The sequence below is a fragment of the Bolinopsis microptera genome, chromosome 12 (genome assembly GCF_026151205.1).
Source record: "Bolinopsis microptera isolate Bmic1 chromosome 12, MBARI_Bmic_1.0, whole genome shotgun sequence".
NCBI lineage: Eukaryota > Metazoa > Ctenophora > Tentaculata > Lobata > Bolinopsidae > Bolinopsis > Bolinopsis microptera.
In genome coordinates, this window is record NC_087083.1 from 14707931 (window position 1) to 14726850 (window position 18920).

Genomic DNA, 18920 nt, shown 5'->3' on the forward strand with positions numbered 1-18920 from the left:
ATATACTAATAGTATACGGTGATTTTAGTTTTATTCACATGTTTTTATTTTTGCCCCATTTTCGGTCAATTTTTGCCCGATTGACCGGTTATTTGCACTTAGGATTTATGAGCGTTTATTTGTTGAGAAGTCGAAGAAGGATTGTAAATTAGTAAGTTACTGATAAAAATTAGTTTCAATTGAAGCAAATGGCAATTTAATTTAAAATGCTTTCTGTTTGTTGTTGGTTAAACAGGAATTACGAAACGTTTTTGAATTGCTTTTGAAAATGAGTGAGAATTGATCTTAACACAACGAAAATAAATTTATGTAAATGCTTGTCTAAAAATAATCTAAAAGTTCAATTGCATATGTATCTAAATATGATATTTTAAAAACAGTGTTAAATCTCTCCCAAATGTGTCAAATGTTCAGAAATGTCCATAAAAATGTTTACATGACAAGGCCGGATTCTTCCTCCTCCTCCTCTTCTTCTAGTTGAACAATAACGTCTGAGGATTTGTTGAACTTCTTACCACCCACTTCGAACTTCACCGACACTCTGAAACGGAATGTCTTTTATCAAGATTGATCATGTTACATAATTATTATGGCCAGTTGGTAATCTAGCTAGGCACACTTGGGGCACACTTGGGGCACAAAATTGAAATTCCTGGGGCACACTTCATTTCATCTATTATCATTAAATGAAATGAAAGTCATCAACTGCATTTATAATGAGTAACCTACCTGTATGTTCCAGCCTCCTTGGCAGTAACTCCCGTGATAGTTAGTGATGTCTTGTCCTCGCTCAGCGAGTATCTGTCTCCGTTCAACTGAGGGTAGATGAGGATTGTTAGAACAAGCACATAATTTTATTGTCTTAAAACGTTCCACTATTTAATTCACTATTTAATTCACTATTTATTTCACTATTTCCTTGTAAGTGTGAGTGGAAATAATTAATTATTTATGATTCCCATTAATTAATTACCTTCTTGTTGGGCACTTTAACCCAGGTAATCTTATCCGCAGCTGGTGTTGGTACAACGTTAATCTCAACATTTATAGTAACATCTCCTCCCTCTTTAACTGTGTAGAACTTCTTACCAGCTTCAACAGCACCTGCACAATAACCAGCTTAGTTAACAACTGAATAATTAGCTTAGTTAACAACTGAATAACCAGCTTAGTTAACAACTGAATAACCAGCTTCAACAGCACCTGCACAATAACCAGCTTAGTTAACAACTGAATAACCAGCTTCAACAGCACCTGCACAATAACAAGCTTAGTTAACAACTGAATAACCAGCTTAGTTAACAACTGAATAACCAGCTTAGTTAACAACTGAATAACCAGCTTAGTTAACAACTGAATAACCAGCTTAATTAACAACTGAATAACCAGCTTAGTTAACAACTGAATAACCAGCTTAATTAACAACTGAATAACCAGCTTAGTTAACAACTGAATAATTAGCTTAGTTAACAACTGAATAACCAGCTTAGTTAACAACTGAATAACCAGCTTAATTAACAACTGAATAACCAGCTTAATTAACAACTGAATAACCAGCTTAATTAACAACTGAATAACCAGCTTAGTTAACAACTGAATAACCAGCTTAATTAACAACTGAATAACCAGCTTAGTTAACAACTGAATAATTAGCTTAGTTAACAACTGAATAACCAGCTTAGTTAACAACTGAATAATTAGCTTAGTTAACAACTGAATAACCAGCTTAATTAACAACTGAATAACCAGCTTAGTTAACAACTGAATAACCAGCTTAATTAACAACTGAATAACCAGCTTAGTTAACAACTGAATAACCAGCTTAGTTAACAACTGAATAACCAGCTTAGTTAACAACTGAATAACCAGCTTAGTTAACAACTGAATAACCAGCTTAGTTAACAACTGAATAACCAGCTTAGTTAACAACTGAATAATTAGCTTAATTAACAACTGAATAACCAGCTTAGTTAACAACTGAATAATTAGCTTAGTTAACAACTGAATAACCAGCTTAATTAACAACTGAATAACCAGCTTAGTTAACAACTGAATAACCAGCTTAGTTAACAACTGAATAACCAGCTTAGTTAACAACTGAATAACCAGCTTAGTTAACAACTGAATAACCAGCTTAGTTAACAACTGAATAATTAGCTTAGTTAACAACTGAATAACCAGCTTAGTTAACAACTGAATAACCAGCTTAGTTAACAACTGAATAACCAGCTTAATTAACAACTGAATAACCAGCTTAGTTAACAACTGAATAACCAGCTTAGTTAACAACTGAATAACCAGCTTAGTTAACAACTGAATAACCAGCTTAGTTAACAACTGAATAACCAGCTTAGTTAACAACTGAATAATTAGCTTAGTTAACAACTGAATAACCAGCTTAGTTAACAACTGAATAATTAGCTTAGTTAACAACTGAATAACCAGCTTAATTAACAACTGAATAACCAGCTTAGTTAACAACTGAATAACCAGCTTAGTTAACAACTGAATAACCAGCTTAGTTAACAACTGAATAACCAGCTTAGTTAACAACTGAATAACCAGCTTAGTTAACAACTGAATAATTAGCTTAGTTAACAACTGAATAACCAGCTTAGTTAACAACTGAATAACCAGCTTAGTTAACAACTGAATAACCAGCTTAATTAACAACTGAATAATTAGCTGGATAATTAGCTGGATAATTAGCTGGCTAATTAGCAATGATTAGCATGTTATTAATTTGAGTCATTACCTTCAATTAAAAGGAAAGATAATGAATATGCTGAATAGTGTACTCACTGTACAAGATGACCTCTACTAGTTCGCTGGTTTCAGTGCTGGGTATAAACAAAGCGTACACTCCCGCGTTCTGATCAGCAATATTATTGATGTTCAGCAACATTTTGTCGTCTGACATTTCTGAAAATAGGGTAAATTTTAGGTGAATGTTAGGTGTATTGTGGGCATCAAGGTATATGCTTTGCCTTGTTGGCTACATGGTAGTGTGAATCCATTAACTCGGATACAGAATCACAATCTAACATAAATTACTGAATCGGTCTTCTGATAGAATAAATAGTAAAATAAGATGAAAATAGTGTGTACCTATGTTACTGAGACCGTCAGCAGGCAGTTTAACCGAGTTTAACTTGGTCCACTCCACCTCGCTGGAATCGAAATCTTTCTCCGAGTTGAGGGTACAGTTGACCACGGCCAGTTCTCCGTATTTAGCGTGGACTACTTTAGGCTCACACGAGGTCTTTCGGTCTGAACAGAGCTTCAATTAGATTGACAGGAAAAATAGAATTCTTGGTAGTAAGTTGTGGTTGAGGCCGAGAAAGTGAACTAAATAAAGTGGCGTATGTTTGATAACTCACTATATACACAGTATGCCATGTCCTGGACCACAGGGTTAAGCTGGTAAGCGTAGTAATCTCCACAGTTCTTCACCCGTATATTCTCCTTACTAGTACACGCCTGGTTAAGCCCCTCGCTGTCAGTCTTTATGCACACTTCTCTGGTAACCACTCCCTCCTCGACGTTAGGGTGACCCTAGAAATAGTGTTAACTTTAGTGAGGAGACAGTGTTAACTTAAGTGTGGTCACAGTGTTAACTTCAGTGTGGACACAGTGTTAACTTTAGTGTGGACACAGTGTTAACTTTAGTGTGGACACAGTGTTAACTTTAGCGTGGTCACAGTGTTAACTTTAGTGTGGACACAGTGTTAACTTTAGTGTGGTCACAGTGTTAACTTTAGTGTCGACACATTGTTAACTTTAGTGTGGTCACAGTGTTAACTTTAGTGTGGTCACAGTGTTAACTTTAGTGTGGTCACAGTGTTAACTTTAGTGTCGACACATTGTTAACTTTAGTGTGGTCACAGTGTTAACTTTAGTGTCGACACATTGTTAACTTTAGTGTGGTCACAGTGTTAACTTTAGTGTGGTCACAGTGTTAACTTTAGTGTGGTCACAGTGTTAACTTTAGTGTGGTCACAGTGTTAACTTTAGTGTGGTCACAGTGTTAACTTTAGTGTGGACACAGTGTTAACTTTAGTGTGGTCGGACATATAGTTTATTGAGATAAAAGAATTAAAAGTCTAACCAACTAATTAAAAGAAGTAAATTAACCAGTGTTACCTGGTTACCTGGTTACATGGTTACCTGGTTACCTTGTTACCTGGTTACCTGGTTACCTGGTTACCTGGTTACCTGGTTACCTGGTTACCTGGTTACCTGGTTACCTGGTTACCTGGTTACCTGGTTACCTGGTTACCTGGTTACCTGGTTACCTGGTTACCTGGTTACCTGGTTACCTGGTTACCTGGTTACCTGGTTACCTGGTTACCTGGTTACCTGGTTACCTGGTTACCTGGTTACCTGGTTACCTGGTTACCTGGTTACCTGGTTACCTGGTTACCTGGTTACCTGGTTACCTGGTTACCTGGTTACCTGGTTACCTGGTTACCTGGTTACCTGGTTACCTGGTTACCTGGTTACCTGGTTACCTGGTTACCTGGTTACCTGGTTACCTGGTTACCTGGTTACCTGGTTACCTGGTTACCTGGTTACCTGGTTACCTGGTTACCTGGTTACCTGGTTACCTGGTTACCTGGTTACCTGGTTACCTGGTTACCTGGTTACCTGGTTACCTGGTTACCTGGTTACCTGGTTACCTGGTTACCTGTTTACCTGGTTACCTGGTTACCTGGTTACCTGGTTACCTGGTTACCTGGTTACCTGGTTACCTGGTTACCTGGTTACCTGGTTACCTGGTTACCTGGTTACCTGGTTACCTGGTTACCTGGTTACCTGGTTACCCCTGGTTACCTGGTTACCCTTGGTTACCTGGTTACCTGGTTACCTGGTTACCTGGTTACCTGGTTACCTGGTTACCTGGTTACCTGGTTACCTGGTTACCTGGTTACCTGGTTACCTGGTTACCTGGTTACCTGGTTACCTGGTTACCTGGTTACCTGGTTACCTGGTTACCCTTGGTTACCTGGTTGATGTAAGCAGCACGCTTGGCACCACACGAGTACTGAGGGGCAGGAGGCTTCTCAGCCATCATCTGGAATCCAGTAGTGAATCTGTACCAATCCTTACCTGGTGTATTCACACATCAATAATCAGTATCACTAAAACGTTCTTCAATGTTCAGTTATAACGTTAATCCAAGCAACAGAAGGCGATTGTAATAATTTAAATTATAAGAGTGTTACAGTGTTACAGTATTACAGTGTTACAGTATTACAGTGTTACAGTATTACAGTGTTACAGTGTTACAGTGTTACAGTGTTACAGTGTTACAGTGTTACAGTGTTACAGTGTTACAGTGTTACAGTGTTACGGTGTTACAGTGTTACAGTGTTACGGTGTTACAGTGTTACAGTGTTACAGTGTTACAGTGTTACAGTGTTACGGTGTTACAGTGTTACAGTGTTACGGTGTTACAGTGTTACAGTGTTACAGTGTTACAGTGTTACAGTGTTACAGTGTTACAGTGTTACAGTGTTACAGTGTTACAGTGTTACAGTGTTACAGTGTTACAGTGTTACAGTGTTACAGTGTTACAGTGTTACAGTGTTACAGTGTTACAGTGTTACAGTGTTACAGTGTTACAGTGTTACAGTGTTACAGTGTTACAGTGTTACAGTGTTACAGTGTTACAGTGTTACAGTGTTACAGTGTTACAGTGTTACATTGTTACAGTGTTACAGTGTTACAGTGTTACAGTGTTACAGTGTTACAGTGTTACAGTGTTACAGTGTTACAGTGTTACAGTGTTACAGTGTTACAGTGTTACCCTTGTTGTAGTCGGTGTGTAGGTCGTCTTGTGACTCGGACACGTAAAACTGGTTCCTCCACTCCTCTGATAGTGGGTTAGCGTGCAAGCACACATCAGTATCTGCCAGGGAGGATTTCATCAACATGGGTACAGTTTCATTAACAATAGTCTAGTTGTATATTTAATTTTAATTCAAGGAAATTTATTTGTGAAGAATAGCCTTATTGTAAATTTCAACACACAAGTTCTTTTTCTGCGTAACTCCTAGCAGATCGAACTTGTTTAACATTACTTACGTTATTAAGATAACACTCCAAAGGTAACAGATTTATTGCAGGGTTAAACTTAATGGGTAATTAAGATAACGTACCAACACTCCAAAGGTAACAGATTTATTGCAGGGTTAAACTTAATGGGTAATTAAGATAACGTACCAACACTCCAAACGTAGTGGTAGTTAGGAGTAGGCTGGAGCCAGTATACGTAGTGTACTAATTAAGATAACGTACCAACACTCCAAACGTAGTGGTAGTTAGGAGTAGGCTGGAGCCAGTATACGTAGTGTACTAATTAAGATAACGTACCAACACTCCAAACGTAGTGGTAGTTAGGAGTAGGCTGGAGCCAGTATACGTAGTGTACTAATTAAGATAACGTACCAACACTCCAAACGTAGTGGTAGTTAGGAGTAGGCTGGAGCCAGTATACGTAGTGTACTAATTAAGATAACGTACCAACACTCCAAACGTAGTGGTAGTTAGGAGTAGGCTGGAGCCAGTATACGTAGTGTACTAATTAAGATAACGTACCAACACTCCAAACGTAGTGGTAGTTAGGAGTAGGCTGGAGCCAGTATACGTAGTGTACTAATTAAGATAACGTACCAACACTCCACACGTAGTGGTAGTTAGGAGTAGGCTGGAGCCAGTATACGTAGTGTACTAATTAAGATAACGTACCAACACTCCACACGTAGTGGTAGTTAGGAGTAGGCTGGAGCCAGTATACGTAGTGTCTCCGCAGTCCTTTACTCTGATCTTGATGACGTGTGTAGTTGAGCCAAACTTAGCTGTCCTCTCCACCTCACCATCTTCAGGTGCTGGCAGATCTCCCTCCATCCAGGACGGGTACGCTCCACCTGGAACAAATTGTTAATCTACTGAGGGTACGTGGAACCTGGGACATATTGTTAATCTACTGACGGGTACGTGGAACCTGGGACAAATTGTTAATCTAGTGACGGGTACGCGGCATCTGGGACATATAGTTAATCTACTGACGGGTACGTGGAACCTGGGACAAATTGTTAATTTAGTGACGGGTAGGCGGAACCTGGGACAAATTGTTAATCTACTGACGGGTACGCGGCACCTGGGACAAATTGTTAATCTACTGACGGGTACGCGGCACCTGGGACAAATTGTTAATCTAGTGACGGGTACGCGGCATCTGGGACAAATTGTTAATCTACTGACGGGTACGCGCGGCACCTGGGACAAATTGTTAATCTAGTGACGGGTACGCGGCACATGGGACAAAATTGTTAATCTAGTGACGGGTACGCGGAACCTGGGACAAATTGTTAATCTAGTGACGGGTGGGCACTCGGTAAAAAACCTCATTTTTATAACAAATGGATATAAGGATGCATTGTATCACGTGGTGACCCCCTAGTAGTAGGCAGTGCGCCATCGACAATAAGACGCGCGCGCTGACCATTGAATGTTTTTTTTGCTCTTATTTCGGCCAGCACATTATTTTGGAAACAATCGAAAAGTTATTATACTTCCCATATAACAATTTTGTTGAAATTTGGTCAGCTTACGTAAACACTTATGTTCTACTGAACCTAATTTAGTTTGAGCAATTTCGATGCTCAGAATTTGAGTTATCAACGAATTTATACCTATTTTGTCATTTTTAGACCTCTTAATCAAGGCCAATCTCTCCCAACTAAATTAGGTTCGGTAATTAAGTATGATTGGAAGGTTCTAACAAATTTTCAGCATGATTTATGTTCAGGAACCGAAGATATGACAGAATAATACGACAAAAATCAACGAATTTCGTCAAATTACGCGACTTTTACACCTAATTTTGCTCCAAAAGCCGCGCACCATCAAATATGGCACCTAGGCGAAATTTACTGATCATTCCGAAAAGGTATGATAAATTTGCTACTGTGAAAATTCTCACAGTCTCTAGAAAACGATGGTACAAAAATTTTGAAAATCCGAGCAAGTTTATTTTTATCGTGCACCGCCTACTAGTAGAGGGCTCTTACTAAATCGCTCGCCCAAAAATTTCACGTGACTTTGGTTTTTTTGGTTTTGCAGCCGTACAAAACGGTTTTACATAAACCCTAATCCCAACCCTAACCCTAACCATAACCCCGAAGCTATCCATAATCTTAACCACAACCCTAACCCTAACCCGAGCCCTAAATAATCGAATTCACGATTTACTAGCCTGTCACGTGACCAAAACGGTTTTTTGCCCATAACTCTCCAGGGAAGCATTTTAACCTTACGTCATGGGGGGTGATTCGGAATCAGCGTCCAAAAATACACCGATCTAGATCACTTCCATGCCTAAAGGGCCTTTTCACAAGAATTTTCTTAAAATTTGGGCGAGCGATTTAGTAGGAGCGCTAGTAGAGTTTCGGCGATACAGGGGGAGCCGCGCACGCGTGCGCGGCGGGTCATACAACGTATGACAAAGGATGCATAGATTTCTAAGTAATTAATGGCTTGGCTGGTAACAACAGCACCGATGATCTTGAAGTTAGACTACAACTAAAGAGCATAGTAATATTGAAGGTAGACTACAACTAAAGATCATAGTAATATTGATTAACCAGGTAACCTGGTAACCAGGTAACCAGGTAACCAGGTAACCAGGTAACCAGGTAATATTGCTGCTCACCTCCGTAGTTATTGTCAGGCTGGTAGGTGGGCATAGTACCGTGTCCAACAGTAAGTCTGTACCAGCCCTTCTTAACGGTATTATCGTTAGAGTTACTCTGAGATCTGATTGTAGGATTAATAATAAGTCTCCACCTATCATCCAACTCTCTAGCGTCCTTGCACTGGTCCTGGGCTACACAGAAACCGTAATTATAGTTGGCTGGTTTCTGCATCTGGTAAACGTAGTAACTACCACAGTTCCTAACTCTGGCAAACTTGCAGGCCTGCCCTTCGTTTGTCATACTCGTCGAGAAACAGATCTGCAGAGAGTTGGTCACTTTCACTTTCACTTTCACTATAAACACTATAATCACTTTGGTTCAGTTTGGTGTGCGATACTTTGACATATTAATAGTCAAACTCATGCATATTTATCAAAAATATTAAAACGACACAAGCTTGATAATTATGTAATCAAGTGTAATTTCATACATTGTAGTTTTTGATTCCTTCTTGTCGGGTAGGGTGAGTTCCTTGCAGATAACCAGGATAGACGAACCCACAGCTGGAGATATGGTTACTTAGCTAACAAACGAAAAAGTAACCAGATATATTATTATCTTTCTTAAATCGAGGAAGATCAGTTTCGCAAAGCGATCTCATGAACATATCAGTAAGGAAGAGAGAACTAGCAGTGTACGTGACAGAAAGAGCAACAAAGCAGCAGTGAAAAGTTTACCTGTTGATAGACATGGAGTATTCCGGCATTTTACCCAGGAATGCAGTGAAGCGGTACCAGTTTCCTGGTGTTAGCTGGGTGTCGTCATGTCTAGCAGTGGCATCGTACACATTAGTCTCACCTCTCCACTCCTCGTCCAGCTCCTGATAACAAGTACACATTAGTCTCACCTCTCCACTCCTCGTCCAGCTCCTGATAACAAGTACACATTAGTCTCACCTCTCCACTCCTCGTCCAGCTCCTGATAACAAGTACACATTAGTCTCACCTCTCCACTCCTCGTCCAGCTCCTGATAACAAGTACACATTAGTCTCACCTCTCCACTCCTCGTCCAGCTCCTGATAACAAGTACACATTAGTCTCACCTCTCCACTCCTCGTCCAGCTCCTGATAACAAGTACACATTAGTCTCACCTCTCCACTCCTCGTCCAGCTCCTGATAACAAGTACACATTAGTCTCACCTCTCCACTCCTCGTCCAGCTCCTGATAACAAGTACACATTAGTCTCACCTCTCCACTCCTCGTCCAGCTCCTGATAACAAGTACACATTAGTCTCACCTCTCCACTCCTCGTCCAGCTCCTGATAACAAGTACACATTAGTCTCACCTCTCCACTCCTCGTCCAGCTCCTGATAACAAGTACACATTAGTCTCACCTCTCCACTCCTCGTCCAGCTCCTGATAACAAGTACACATTAGTCTCACCTCTCCACTCCTCGTCCAGCTCCTGATAACAAGTACACATTAGTCTCACCTCTCCACTCCTCGTCCAGCTCCTGATATCAAGTATACGTCAAATTAGAATTATTTAAATTTTCTTGTGAGATTGATATGAAGTGACATGACATAATTTAATCAGATAACTATCGTGTCTCAACACTGAAATCCATAATTCTAGAACAATTCCAAATCAGTTACAACTTCGAGCTGCGGACTTTCAACCGCGGACTAAATTAAACCCGGTAACTAACAGTGTAATGAACTAATAATGTAACTAACAGTGTAATGATCTAATAATGTAACTAACAGTGTAATGAACTAATAATGGAACTAACACTGTAATGAACTAATAATGTAACTAACAGTGTAATGAACTAATAATGTAACTAACAGTGTAATGAACTAATAATGTAACTAACAGTGTAATGAACTAATAATGTAACTAACAGTGTAATGAACTAATAATGTAACTAACAGTGTAATGAACTAATAATGTAACTAACAGTGTAATGAACTAATAATGTAACTAACAGTGTAATGAACTAATAATGTAACTAACAGTGTAATGAACTAATAATGTAACTAACAGTGTAATGAACTAATAATGTAACTAACAGTGTAATGAACTAATAATGTAACTAACAGTGTAATGAACTAATAATGTAACTAACAGTGTAATGAACTAATAATGTAACTAACAGTGTAATGAACTAATAATGTGACTAACACTGTAATGAACTAATAATGTAACTAACAGTGTAATGAACTAATAATGTAACTAACAGTGTAATGAACTAATAATGTAACTAACAGTGTAATGAACTAATAATGTAACTAACAGTGTAATGAACTAATAATGTAACTAACAGTGTAATGAACTAATAATGTAACTAACAGTGTAATGAACTAATAATGTAACTAACAGTGTAATGAACTAATAATGTAACTAACAGTGTAATGAACTAATAATGGAACTAACAGTGTAATGAACTAATAAGGGAACTAACAGTGTATAAGTCAGCGTTACACATGGAAGTAACGCCCTCCTGCACGCAGTATTTCTCATAGGTAGTAGTAGGGTAGAGCCTGTAGACGAAGTGAGCACCACAGTTCTTGACCAGCACATCTCTAGAGGTGGAGCAGCACTGATCAGCATCTCCGAAACACACCTTCCTCTCCACTATACCCTCTCCTACATCAGGATGTGGTTGGGACAGGTAACCTGGGGGATAGTCCGGCAAATAAGACATTGTAAGACTTTACAAAGTTGTAGTGTATAGTTTAGAACGGCTGATTGAGGAGCACTACCCGGAGGCATTACCCGGCACTAGCGCCTTAAAATCTTTTATTACATTCAAAAATTAATGTATGCACACATGTATAAATATGATAACGCTATTAGCGTATAAATATGATAACGCTATTAGCAAATTTAGATAGTACTATTACAAAGTTTCTGGTATCTGGATTAGCAAGTTAGTTTAGTGAAACTAACCTGGTTTGACTAAACTAACCTGGTTTGACTAAACTAACCTGGTTTGACTAAACTAACCTGGTTTGACTAAACTAACCTGGTTTGACTAAACTAACCTGGTTTGACTAAACTAACCTGGTTTGACTAAACTAACCTGGTTTGACTAAACTAACCTGGTTTGACTAAACTAACCTGGTTTGACTAAACTAACCTGGTTTGACTAAACTAACCTGGTTTGACTAAACTAACCTGGTTTGACTAAACTAACCTGGTTTGACTAAACTAACCTGGTTTGACTAAACTAACCTGGTTTGACTAAACTAACCTGGTTTGACTAAACTAACCTGGTTTGACTAAACTAACCTGGTTTGACTAAACTAACCTGGTTTGACTAAACTAACCTGGTTTGACTAAACTAACCTGGTTTGACTAAACTAACCTGGTTTGACTAAACTAACCTGGTTTGAGAGATCCACAAGATTCAGCAATAGGGCACTTCTCAGGCATCTTCTCGAATCCGTTTGTGAACCTGTACCACCCACGGGGCAGGGAGCGGTCATCTGTTTGGGCGATCTTGCCCCAAGCGTTCACAAGTCGGTGACCCTCGTCGAGTTCCTGAATAGTGTGCTGTTATTGTCAACCTTTTTCAAAACTAGTTCCTGAATAGTGTGCTGTTATTGTTAACCTTTTCAAAACTAGTTCCTAAAGAGTGTGCTGTTATTGTTAACCTTTTCAAAACTAGTTCCTAAAGAGTGTGCTGTTATTGTTAACCTTTTCAAAACTAGTTCCTAAAGAGTGTGCTGTTATTGTTAATCTTTTCAAAACTAGTTCCTAAAGAGTGTGCTGTTATTGTTAACCTTTTCAAAACTAGTTCCTAAAGAGTGTGCTGTTATTGTTAACCTTTTCAAAACTAGTTCCTAAAGAGTGTGCTGTTATTGTTAACCTTTTCAAAACTAGTTCCTGAATACTGAATAGTGTGCTGTTATTGTTAACCTTTTCAAAACTAGTTCCTGAAGAGTGTGCTGTTATTGTTAACCTTTTCAAAACTAGTTCCTAAAGAGTGTGCTGTTATTGTTAACCTTTTCAAAACTAGTTCCTGAATAGTGTGCTGTTATTGTTAACCTTTTCAAAACTAGTTCCTAAAGAGTGTGCTGTTATTGTTAACCTTTTCAAAACTAGTTCCTGAATAGTGTGCTGTTATTGTTAACCTTTTCAAAACTAGTTCCTAAAGAGTGTGCTGTTATTGTTAACCTTTTCAAAACTAGTTCCTAAAGAGTGTGCTGTTATTGTTAACCTTTTCAAAACTAGTTCCTAAAGAGTGTGCTGTTATTGTTAACCTTTTCAAAACTAGTTCCTAAAGAGTGTGCTGTTATTGTTAACCTTTTCAAAACTAGTTCCTGAATAGTGTGCTGTTATTGTTAACCTTTTCAAAACTAGTTCCTAAAGAGTGTGCTGTTATTGTTAACCTTTTCAAAACTAGTTCCTGAATAGTGTGCTGTTATTGTTAACCTTTTCAAAACTAGTTCCTAAAGAGTGTGCTGTTATTGTTAACCTTTTCAAAACTAGTTCCTAAAGAGTGTGCTGTTATTGTTAACCTTTTCAAAACTAGTTCCTAAAGAGTGTGCTGTTATTGTTAACCTTTTCAAAACTAGTTCCTGAATAGTGTGCTGTTATTGTTAACCTTTTCAAAACTAGTTCCTGAATAGTGTGCTGTTATTGTTAACCTTTTCAAAACTAGTTCCTAAAGAGTGTGCTGTTATTGTTAACCTTTTCAAAACTAGTTCCTAAAGAGTGTGCTGTTATTGTTAACCTTTTCAAAACTAGTTCCTAAAGAGTGTGCTGTTATTGTTAACCTTTTCAAAACTAGTTCCTGAATAGTGTGCTGTTATTGTTAACCTTTTCAAAACTAGTTCCTAAAGAGTGTGCTGTTATTGTTAACCTTTTCAAAACTAGTTCCTGAATAGTGTGCTGTTATTGTTAACCTTTTCAAAACTAGTTCCTAAAGAGTGTGCTGTTATTGTTAACCTTTTCAAAACTAGTTCCTGAATAGTGTGCTGTTATTGTTAACCCCATTTGCTCCCCATTGCATCTGGTCCGAGTCTGTTAGCACAGATCACCTGGGAGTGGTAACACCATAAAACCGTTAATTGCCTGTCAGTGCTATATCACTGGGGGGTCGGTTGCTGTGGTGGCGAGAGGATGCAATTGCTGGGTGGTGCTCGGTGATGCTGTCTTGTGGCAGGGTCATCTGTGTGTCACTCACGGTTCACCATTTTGTCCAAGTCTTGGTTGCCCTGTGTAATCGAGCATTTGCTTGGTGATCTTGTCTCTGACATGATCACTTACGGTTTAATTTTGATTCCCTATGGGCTTCAGAAGCTCTTCATGCTTTAATTTAACGTATCGAACCTAACCACCAGCTTGCTGGTGTCTGGACGGAGCGCTAACTTCTTGATGTCGGTGCTGCCTCTGGATCGGGTGCGAAGGTCCGGCAAACCATCCACCTTAAATCAAACCGCTACAGAAACGTCTACAGTGTCATTCAATAGTATTATACGTGGAGGCGCAGGTGGAGTGATGACGGCGACTAGGCAAAGCCGAAAGGACCCTAGTAGCTTGATGTCTGTTTGCAACTCCCGTAAGAGCCGACGTAAACACTGTAAATACAGAATTCCTTCATCAGATTTGTCATTTGTAAACAGACAGTCAAGTATGTCTAATCCTGTAAATATTGTAAAGAATCCTCTCTGTATCAGTACATGGAATGTTACTTCTCTTGTCAGTAATTCCAGTAAGATGTATCAATTAGGAAAAGGTGTTGATGATTATGGACTAGAGCTCCTTGGGGTAACTGAAACACATATGGCTGGATCAGGAACTCAGACTTTGAGCAATGGGGCTGTTTTGGTTTATTCTGGCAGGAGCGATGGAGTACGGAGAGAAGGAGTTGGTGTTGTTCTTTCCAAAAAGATGAAGAATACTCTCATATCATACACCCCTGTATCAGGACGGGTTATGACTGCCCGTTTACATAGCAAACACATCAACATTAGTGTTACAGTTGTGTATGCTCCAACTGAGGATGCAGAAATCAGTTTAAAAGACTCATTCTACAAGGAATTGAATGATGTTCAATCGGGACTACCTGCCCATGATATAAAAATAGTTTTAGGAGATTTTAATGCTCGTGTTGGAAGGGATACTGATGCTCACCCTGGTGTTATAGGAAAACACTCATATCACACAGAATCAAATGATAACGGAAAACGGATGCTAGATTTCTGTACTATGCACCAGCTGACGATTGGAGGCACACTCTTTGAACACAAGGATATCCACAAGACAACATGGAGATCCCCAAATGGTAACACCGTCACTCAAATTGACCATATGTGTATTTCGACGAGATGGAGCCATTCTTTGCTTGATGTCAGGAGCATGAGAGGAGCAGATATAAATACTACTCACTATCTGGTTAGAGGATATGTATCTATTAAACTTAAGTGTCCTCAGAAAAGAAAGAAGCGTGTAAGACAGCCTGCTTTAGAGCACCTGCGTGATAGATCTAAGAGCCAGGAATATAGTAACAGAATAGCTGAAGAGTACTATAACAACGATCAGGAGCATGGAAACTCTCCTTTAGAAGAACAGTGGCAAAATTTAAGAGATATAATAACTGATGTTTCATTTGAAGTTCTGGGTGAAAGGGGCCGGAAAAAGAGAACAGAACATCTCTCAAGGGATACTAAGAATCTCCTAAAAGAACGAGGGGAGATTAAAAAGAAACCCAGTACTGCTGAGAACCGTGCTAAGTACTCGCGGATTAACGGTCTTGTTAGGCAGAACTGTAAAAGAGATGATAATGCTTGGGCTGTTAGAATAGCTGAGGAATTAGAAGATGCTGCCAAGCAGGGTCAACAAAGAGATGTTTGGCAGAAAATAAAATCCCTAACAAACAAGAGAGTAAACAGATCTGCGGCAGTGCGGGATAAGAATGGGACGCTTATATCAGATCCCGAAGCTCAATCACATCGCTGGGCCGAATATTTTGAAGAACTCTTGACGCCAGCAGCAAATGCGGTGGATTTCTCTATATTGGATCAGGATGAAAAGTTACTTTCTTTTGAATACCTTAGTAATGATGATGAACCACCGTCCTTGTTTGAAATTGAGGAAGCTATCAAGAAGTTGAAGAACTACAAGAGTGCTGGAATTGATGAAATTTCAAATGAGCAGTTAAAGTACGGTTCTCCTGGACTTCTGCCTTGGTTAAAGGATCTTTTTGAAACTGTGTGGAAAAGTGAGGATATTCCTAATGATTGGAGAAAAGGAATAATCACCATCATCCCAAAGAAAGGGGACCTCACATATTGCAACAATAACAGAGGTATAACTTTACGCTCAACTATATCAAAGTTATTCCAAATTGTGTTGTTAAAAAGACTGAGTAATGGGCTTGAAAAATTACTCAGAGAGAATCAGTGTGGTTTCAGGAGAAACCGTTCTTGTATAGATCAGCTGTACTCACTTCATTGTATAATACACAATTGTATAGAATTCAACGTCCCTTTGTACATAAACTTTATTGATTTTAAAGCTGCTTTTGATTCAATCAATCGTGACTTTATTTGGAAAGCTTTTGAACATTATGGTCTTCCGACAAAATATATCAATGTTTTCAAAGCGTTCTTTAGAGCAACTGAAAGTGCAGTTCGTGTCAATGGAGAATTGACAAGATGGTTTGATGTCGATTCGGGGACTGGACAAGGTGATGTGCAAGGGCCCCCTATTTTTAATCTTGTACTTAACTGGGGATTAGAACTTGCAGAGAAGTTTAAGAATATATCCCGTGGTTTTACACTTCAGTACAGACAAAGTTCCAGACAACCGGAAAAATGTGTCATTGATCTTGACTATGCTGATGACATCGCAGGAATGGATGACACTGTTGAAGGACTGCAAGAAACTACGGACAATATTGCGAAATACTGTGGACTTGGGGGTTTAAAGATGAACGCAAAGAAAACAGAGATCATGGTCATTGGGAAAGATACATCGCAGCACCCACTCCCAGAGAATAGGACCATAGATATAACTGTCGATGGAAACTCTGCAAAGCAGGTCACTCAATTCACTTATTTGGGTGCCAAAATTACATCAGATGGCAAGATTGATAAAGAAATAAGTGTCAGGATTGGAAAAGCAACCGGAGCTTTTAACCAACTCAACAACATTTGGAAGAATAAGAACATAAGCATTAACAACAAAGTGCGAATCTACATCGCAGCTGTTCTTACCATTCTGACCTATGGATGTGAGATATGGAACACGACTCAAGTGCAGACAAGAAGATTGGAGTCTTTCCATCAGTACTGCTTAAGAAGAATCCTGAGAGTGAGGTGGTTCCATCGAGTAAGTAATGAGGATGTTTTAAGAAGGGCATCGATAACTGCCCTTGCTGACATAATAACAACAAAACGGCTGCGTTGGTTTGGACATGTCAGTAGAATGCCTGAAGATCGGTTGCCCAACTATTTACTTGAATGGAAACCCAAGCATGGGAAGAGATCAAGAGGCAGGCCTAGGAAGAGCTTAAATGATGTATTCATTGAGGATGCTGAGCAGAGATTGGATCGTAATGGACTCACGATTGATTGTATGAGAAGATTAGCTGCAGACCGAAAGGGATGGAGAAATGTTACCCGCCGAAGTTGTATAATACAAAGTAATGACGCAGTCGACGCAGACTAATCCTTTTGGATGGAGATCTCGCCATGTAACATGTATGTATTGTTAACCTTTTCAAAACTAGTTCCTAAAGAGTGTGCTGTTATTGTTAACCTTTTCAAAACTAGTTCCTGAATAGTGTGCTGTTATTGTTAACCTTTTCAAAACTAGTTCCTAAAGAGTGTGCTGTTATTGTTAACCTTTTCAAAACTAGTTCCTAAAGAGTGTGCTGTTATTGTTAACCTTTTCAAAACTAGTTCCTAAAGAGTGTGCTGTTATTGTTAACCTTTTCAAAACTAGTTCCTAAAGAGTGTGCTGTTATTGTTAATCTTTTCAAAACTAGTTCCTAAAGAGTGTGCTGTTATTGTTAACCTTTTCAAAACTAGTTCCTGAATAGTGTGCTGTTATTGTTAACCTTTTCAAAACTAGTTCCTAAAGAGTGTGCTGTTATTGTTAACCTTTTCAAAACTAGTTCCTGAATAGTGTGCTGTTATTGTTAACCTTTTCAAAACTCCATCTTTAAATTTAGAAGTAACGGACTTGTAATTAAACTAGAATAATACGGATATTTAATGATAAATGTAGCTGTAAATACACTGTACACTGTACACTGTACACTGTACACTGTACACTGTACACTGTACACTGTACACTGTACACTGTACACTGTACACTGTACACTGTACACTGTACACTGTACACTGTACACTGTACACTGTACACTGTACACTGTACACTGTACACTGTACACTGTACACTGTACACTGTACCCTCCGCTCTACTTACAGCAACGTCGGCCTTGCATACATCAGTATCAATACACAGTCCCCAATTATTCCACCAGTTAAAGTTCATGTTATAAACCATGTAGCTACCACAGTTCCTGCAATTTAAATACATAGTATCACAATTACAAGTTAAAACAAATAAAGAAGATGTACCTTCAAAAACGGGCAATTCAAACTCCCGAATCATAAATCATTTTGCAAGGTTTTAAAATAGCAATAAGAAACTAACTTGACGTATATGTCAGCCCGCTGGCCATTATAATTAGTGGCAGTAGTAGTGAAGGCAATAGTCCTCTTAACAACCCCATCCTCAGCAGAAGGGTGCGCTGTCAACATCCATCCTGGGTATTGGGTACCACAGGACTGGTACTCCTGCTGTATCTCCGTTATCTTGTTGTCTCCCACTCCTGTGAATCTGAACCATCCTCTGTAGGGAGAGATTTCCATTTTCCTGTAATCCTTCTTGTAGTCAGTTCCTTCTGTCTTTGTGTAGGCTAGTCTCCATGTTTCTCCGTCAAATACCTAGCATGTTGTATTATTAATGGGGTATTATTATGGGGTATTATGGGGTATTATGGGGTATTATTAATGGGTATTATGGGGTAGTATTATGGGGTGTTATTAATGGGTATTCAGCTTAAAGTTTACTTAGATACTCATTCGCCAAATCACCAAGTTTGAGTGTCCCCAATACTAACTTATTAGTTGCCAGGTTACTATGCTTAGTAACCAAGTGACAGACAATATGTTGCCAGGTTACTATTATGCTAA

The 18920-nt window shown here is 38.9% G+C and overlaps 1 protein-coding gene across 1 annotated transcript in view; it reads right to left on the reverse strand.

Annotated features, from left to right (window-relative positions):
- Positions 1 to 248: 248 nt before the first annotated feature.
- The window catches only part of LOC134823987 (uncharacterized), a 59838-nt gene continuing 41166 nt past the window's right edge, over positions 249 to 18920 (reverse strand). The window contains exons 49-64 of the mRNA XM_063835588.1: positions 18379 to 18671; positions 18148 to 18244; positions 12093 to 12249; positions 11168 to 11382; positions 9437 to 9579; positions 9190 to 9262; positions 8717 to 9017; positions 6751 to 6929; positions 5810 to 5911; positions 5006 to 5109; positions 3381 to 3555; positions 3109 to 3270; positions 2803 to 2922; positions 974 to 1104; positions 730 to 815; positions 249 to 541 (exon numbers count right to left, since the gene is read on the reverse strand). Coding sequence (XP_063691658.1) covers positions 5071 to 5109; positions 5810 to 5911; positions 6751 to 6929; positions 8717 to 9017; positions 9190 to 9262; positions 9437 to 9579; positions 11168 to 11382; positions 12093 to 12249; positions 18148 to 18244; positions 18379 to 18671 — 1599 coding nt within the window. The 3' untranslated portion in view covers positions 249 to 541; positions 730 to 815; positions 974 to 1104; ... (2 more) ...; positions 3381 to 3555; positions 5006 to 5070. The remainder of the gene's footprint in view (positions 542 to 729; positions 816 to 973; positions 1105 to 2802; positions 2923 to 3108; positions 3271 to 3380; positions 3556 to 5005; positions 5110 to 5809; positions 5912 to 6750; positions 6930 to 8716; positions 9018 to 9189; positions 9263 to 9436; positions 9580 to 11167; positions 11383 to 12092; positions 12250 to 18147; positions 18245 to 18378; positions 18672 to 18920) is intronic.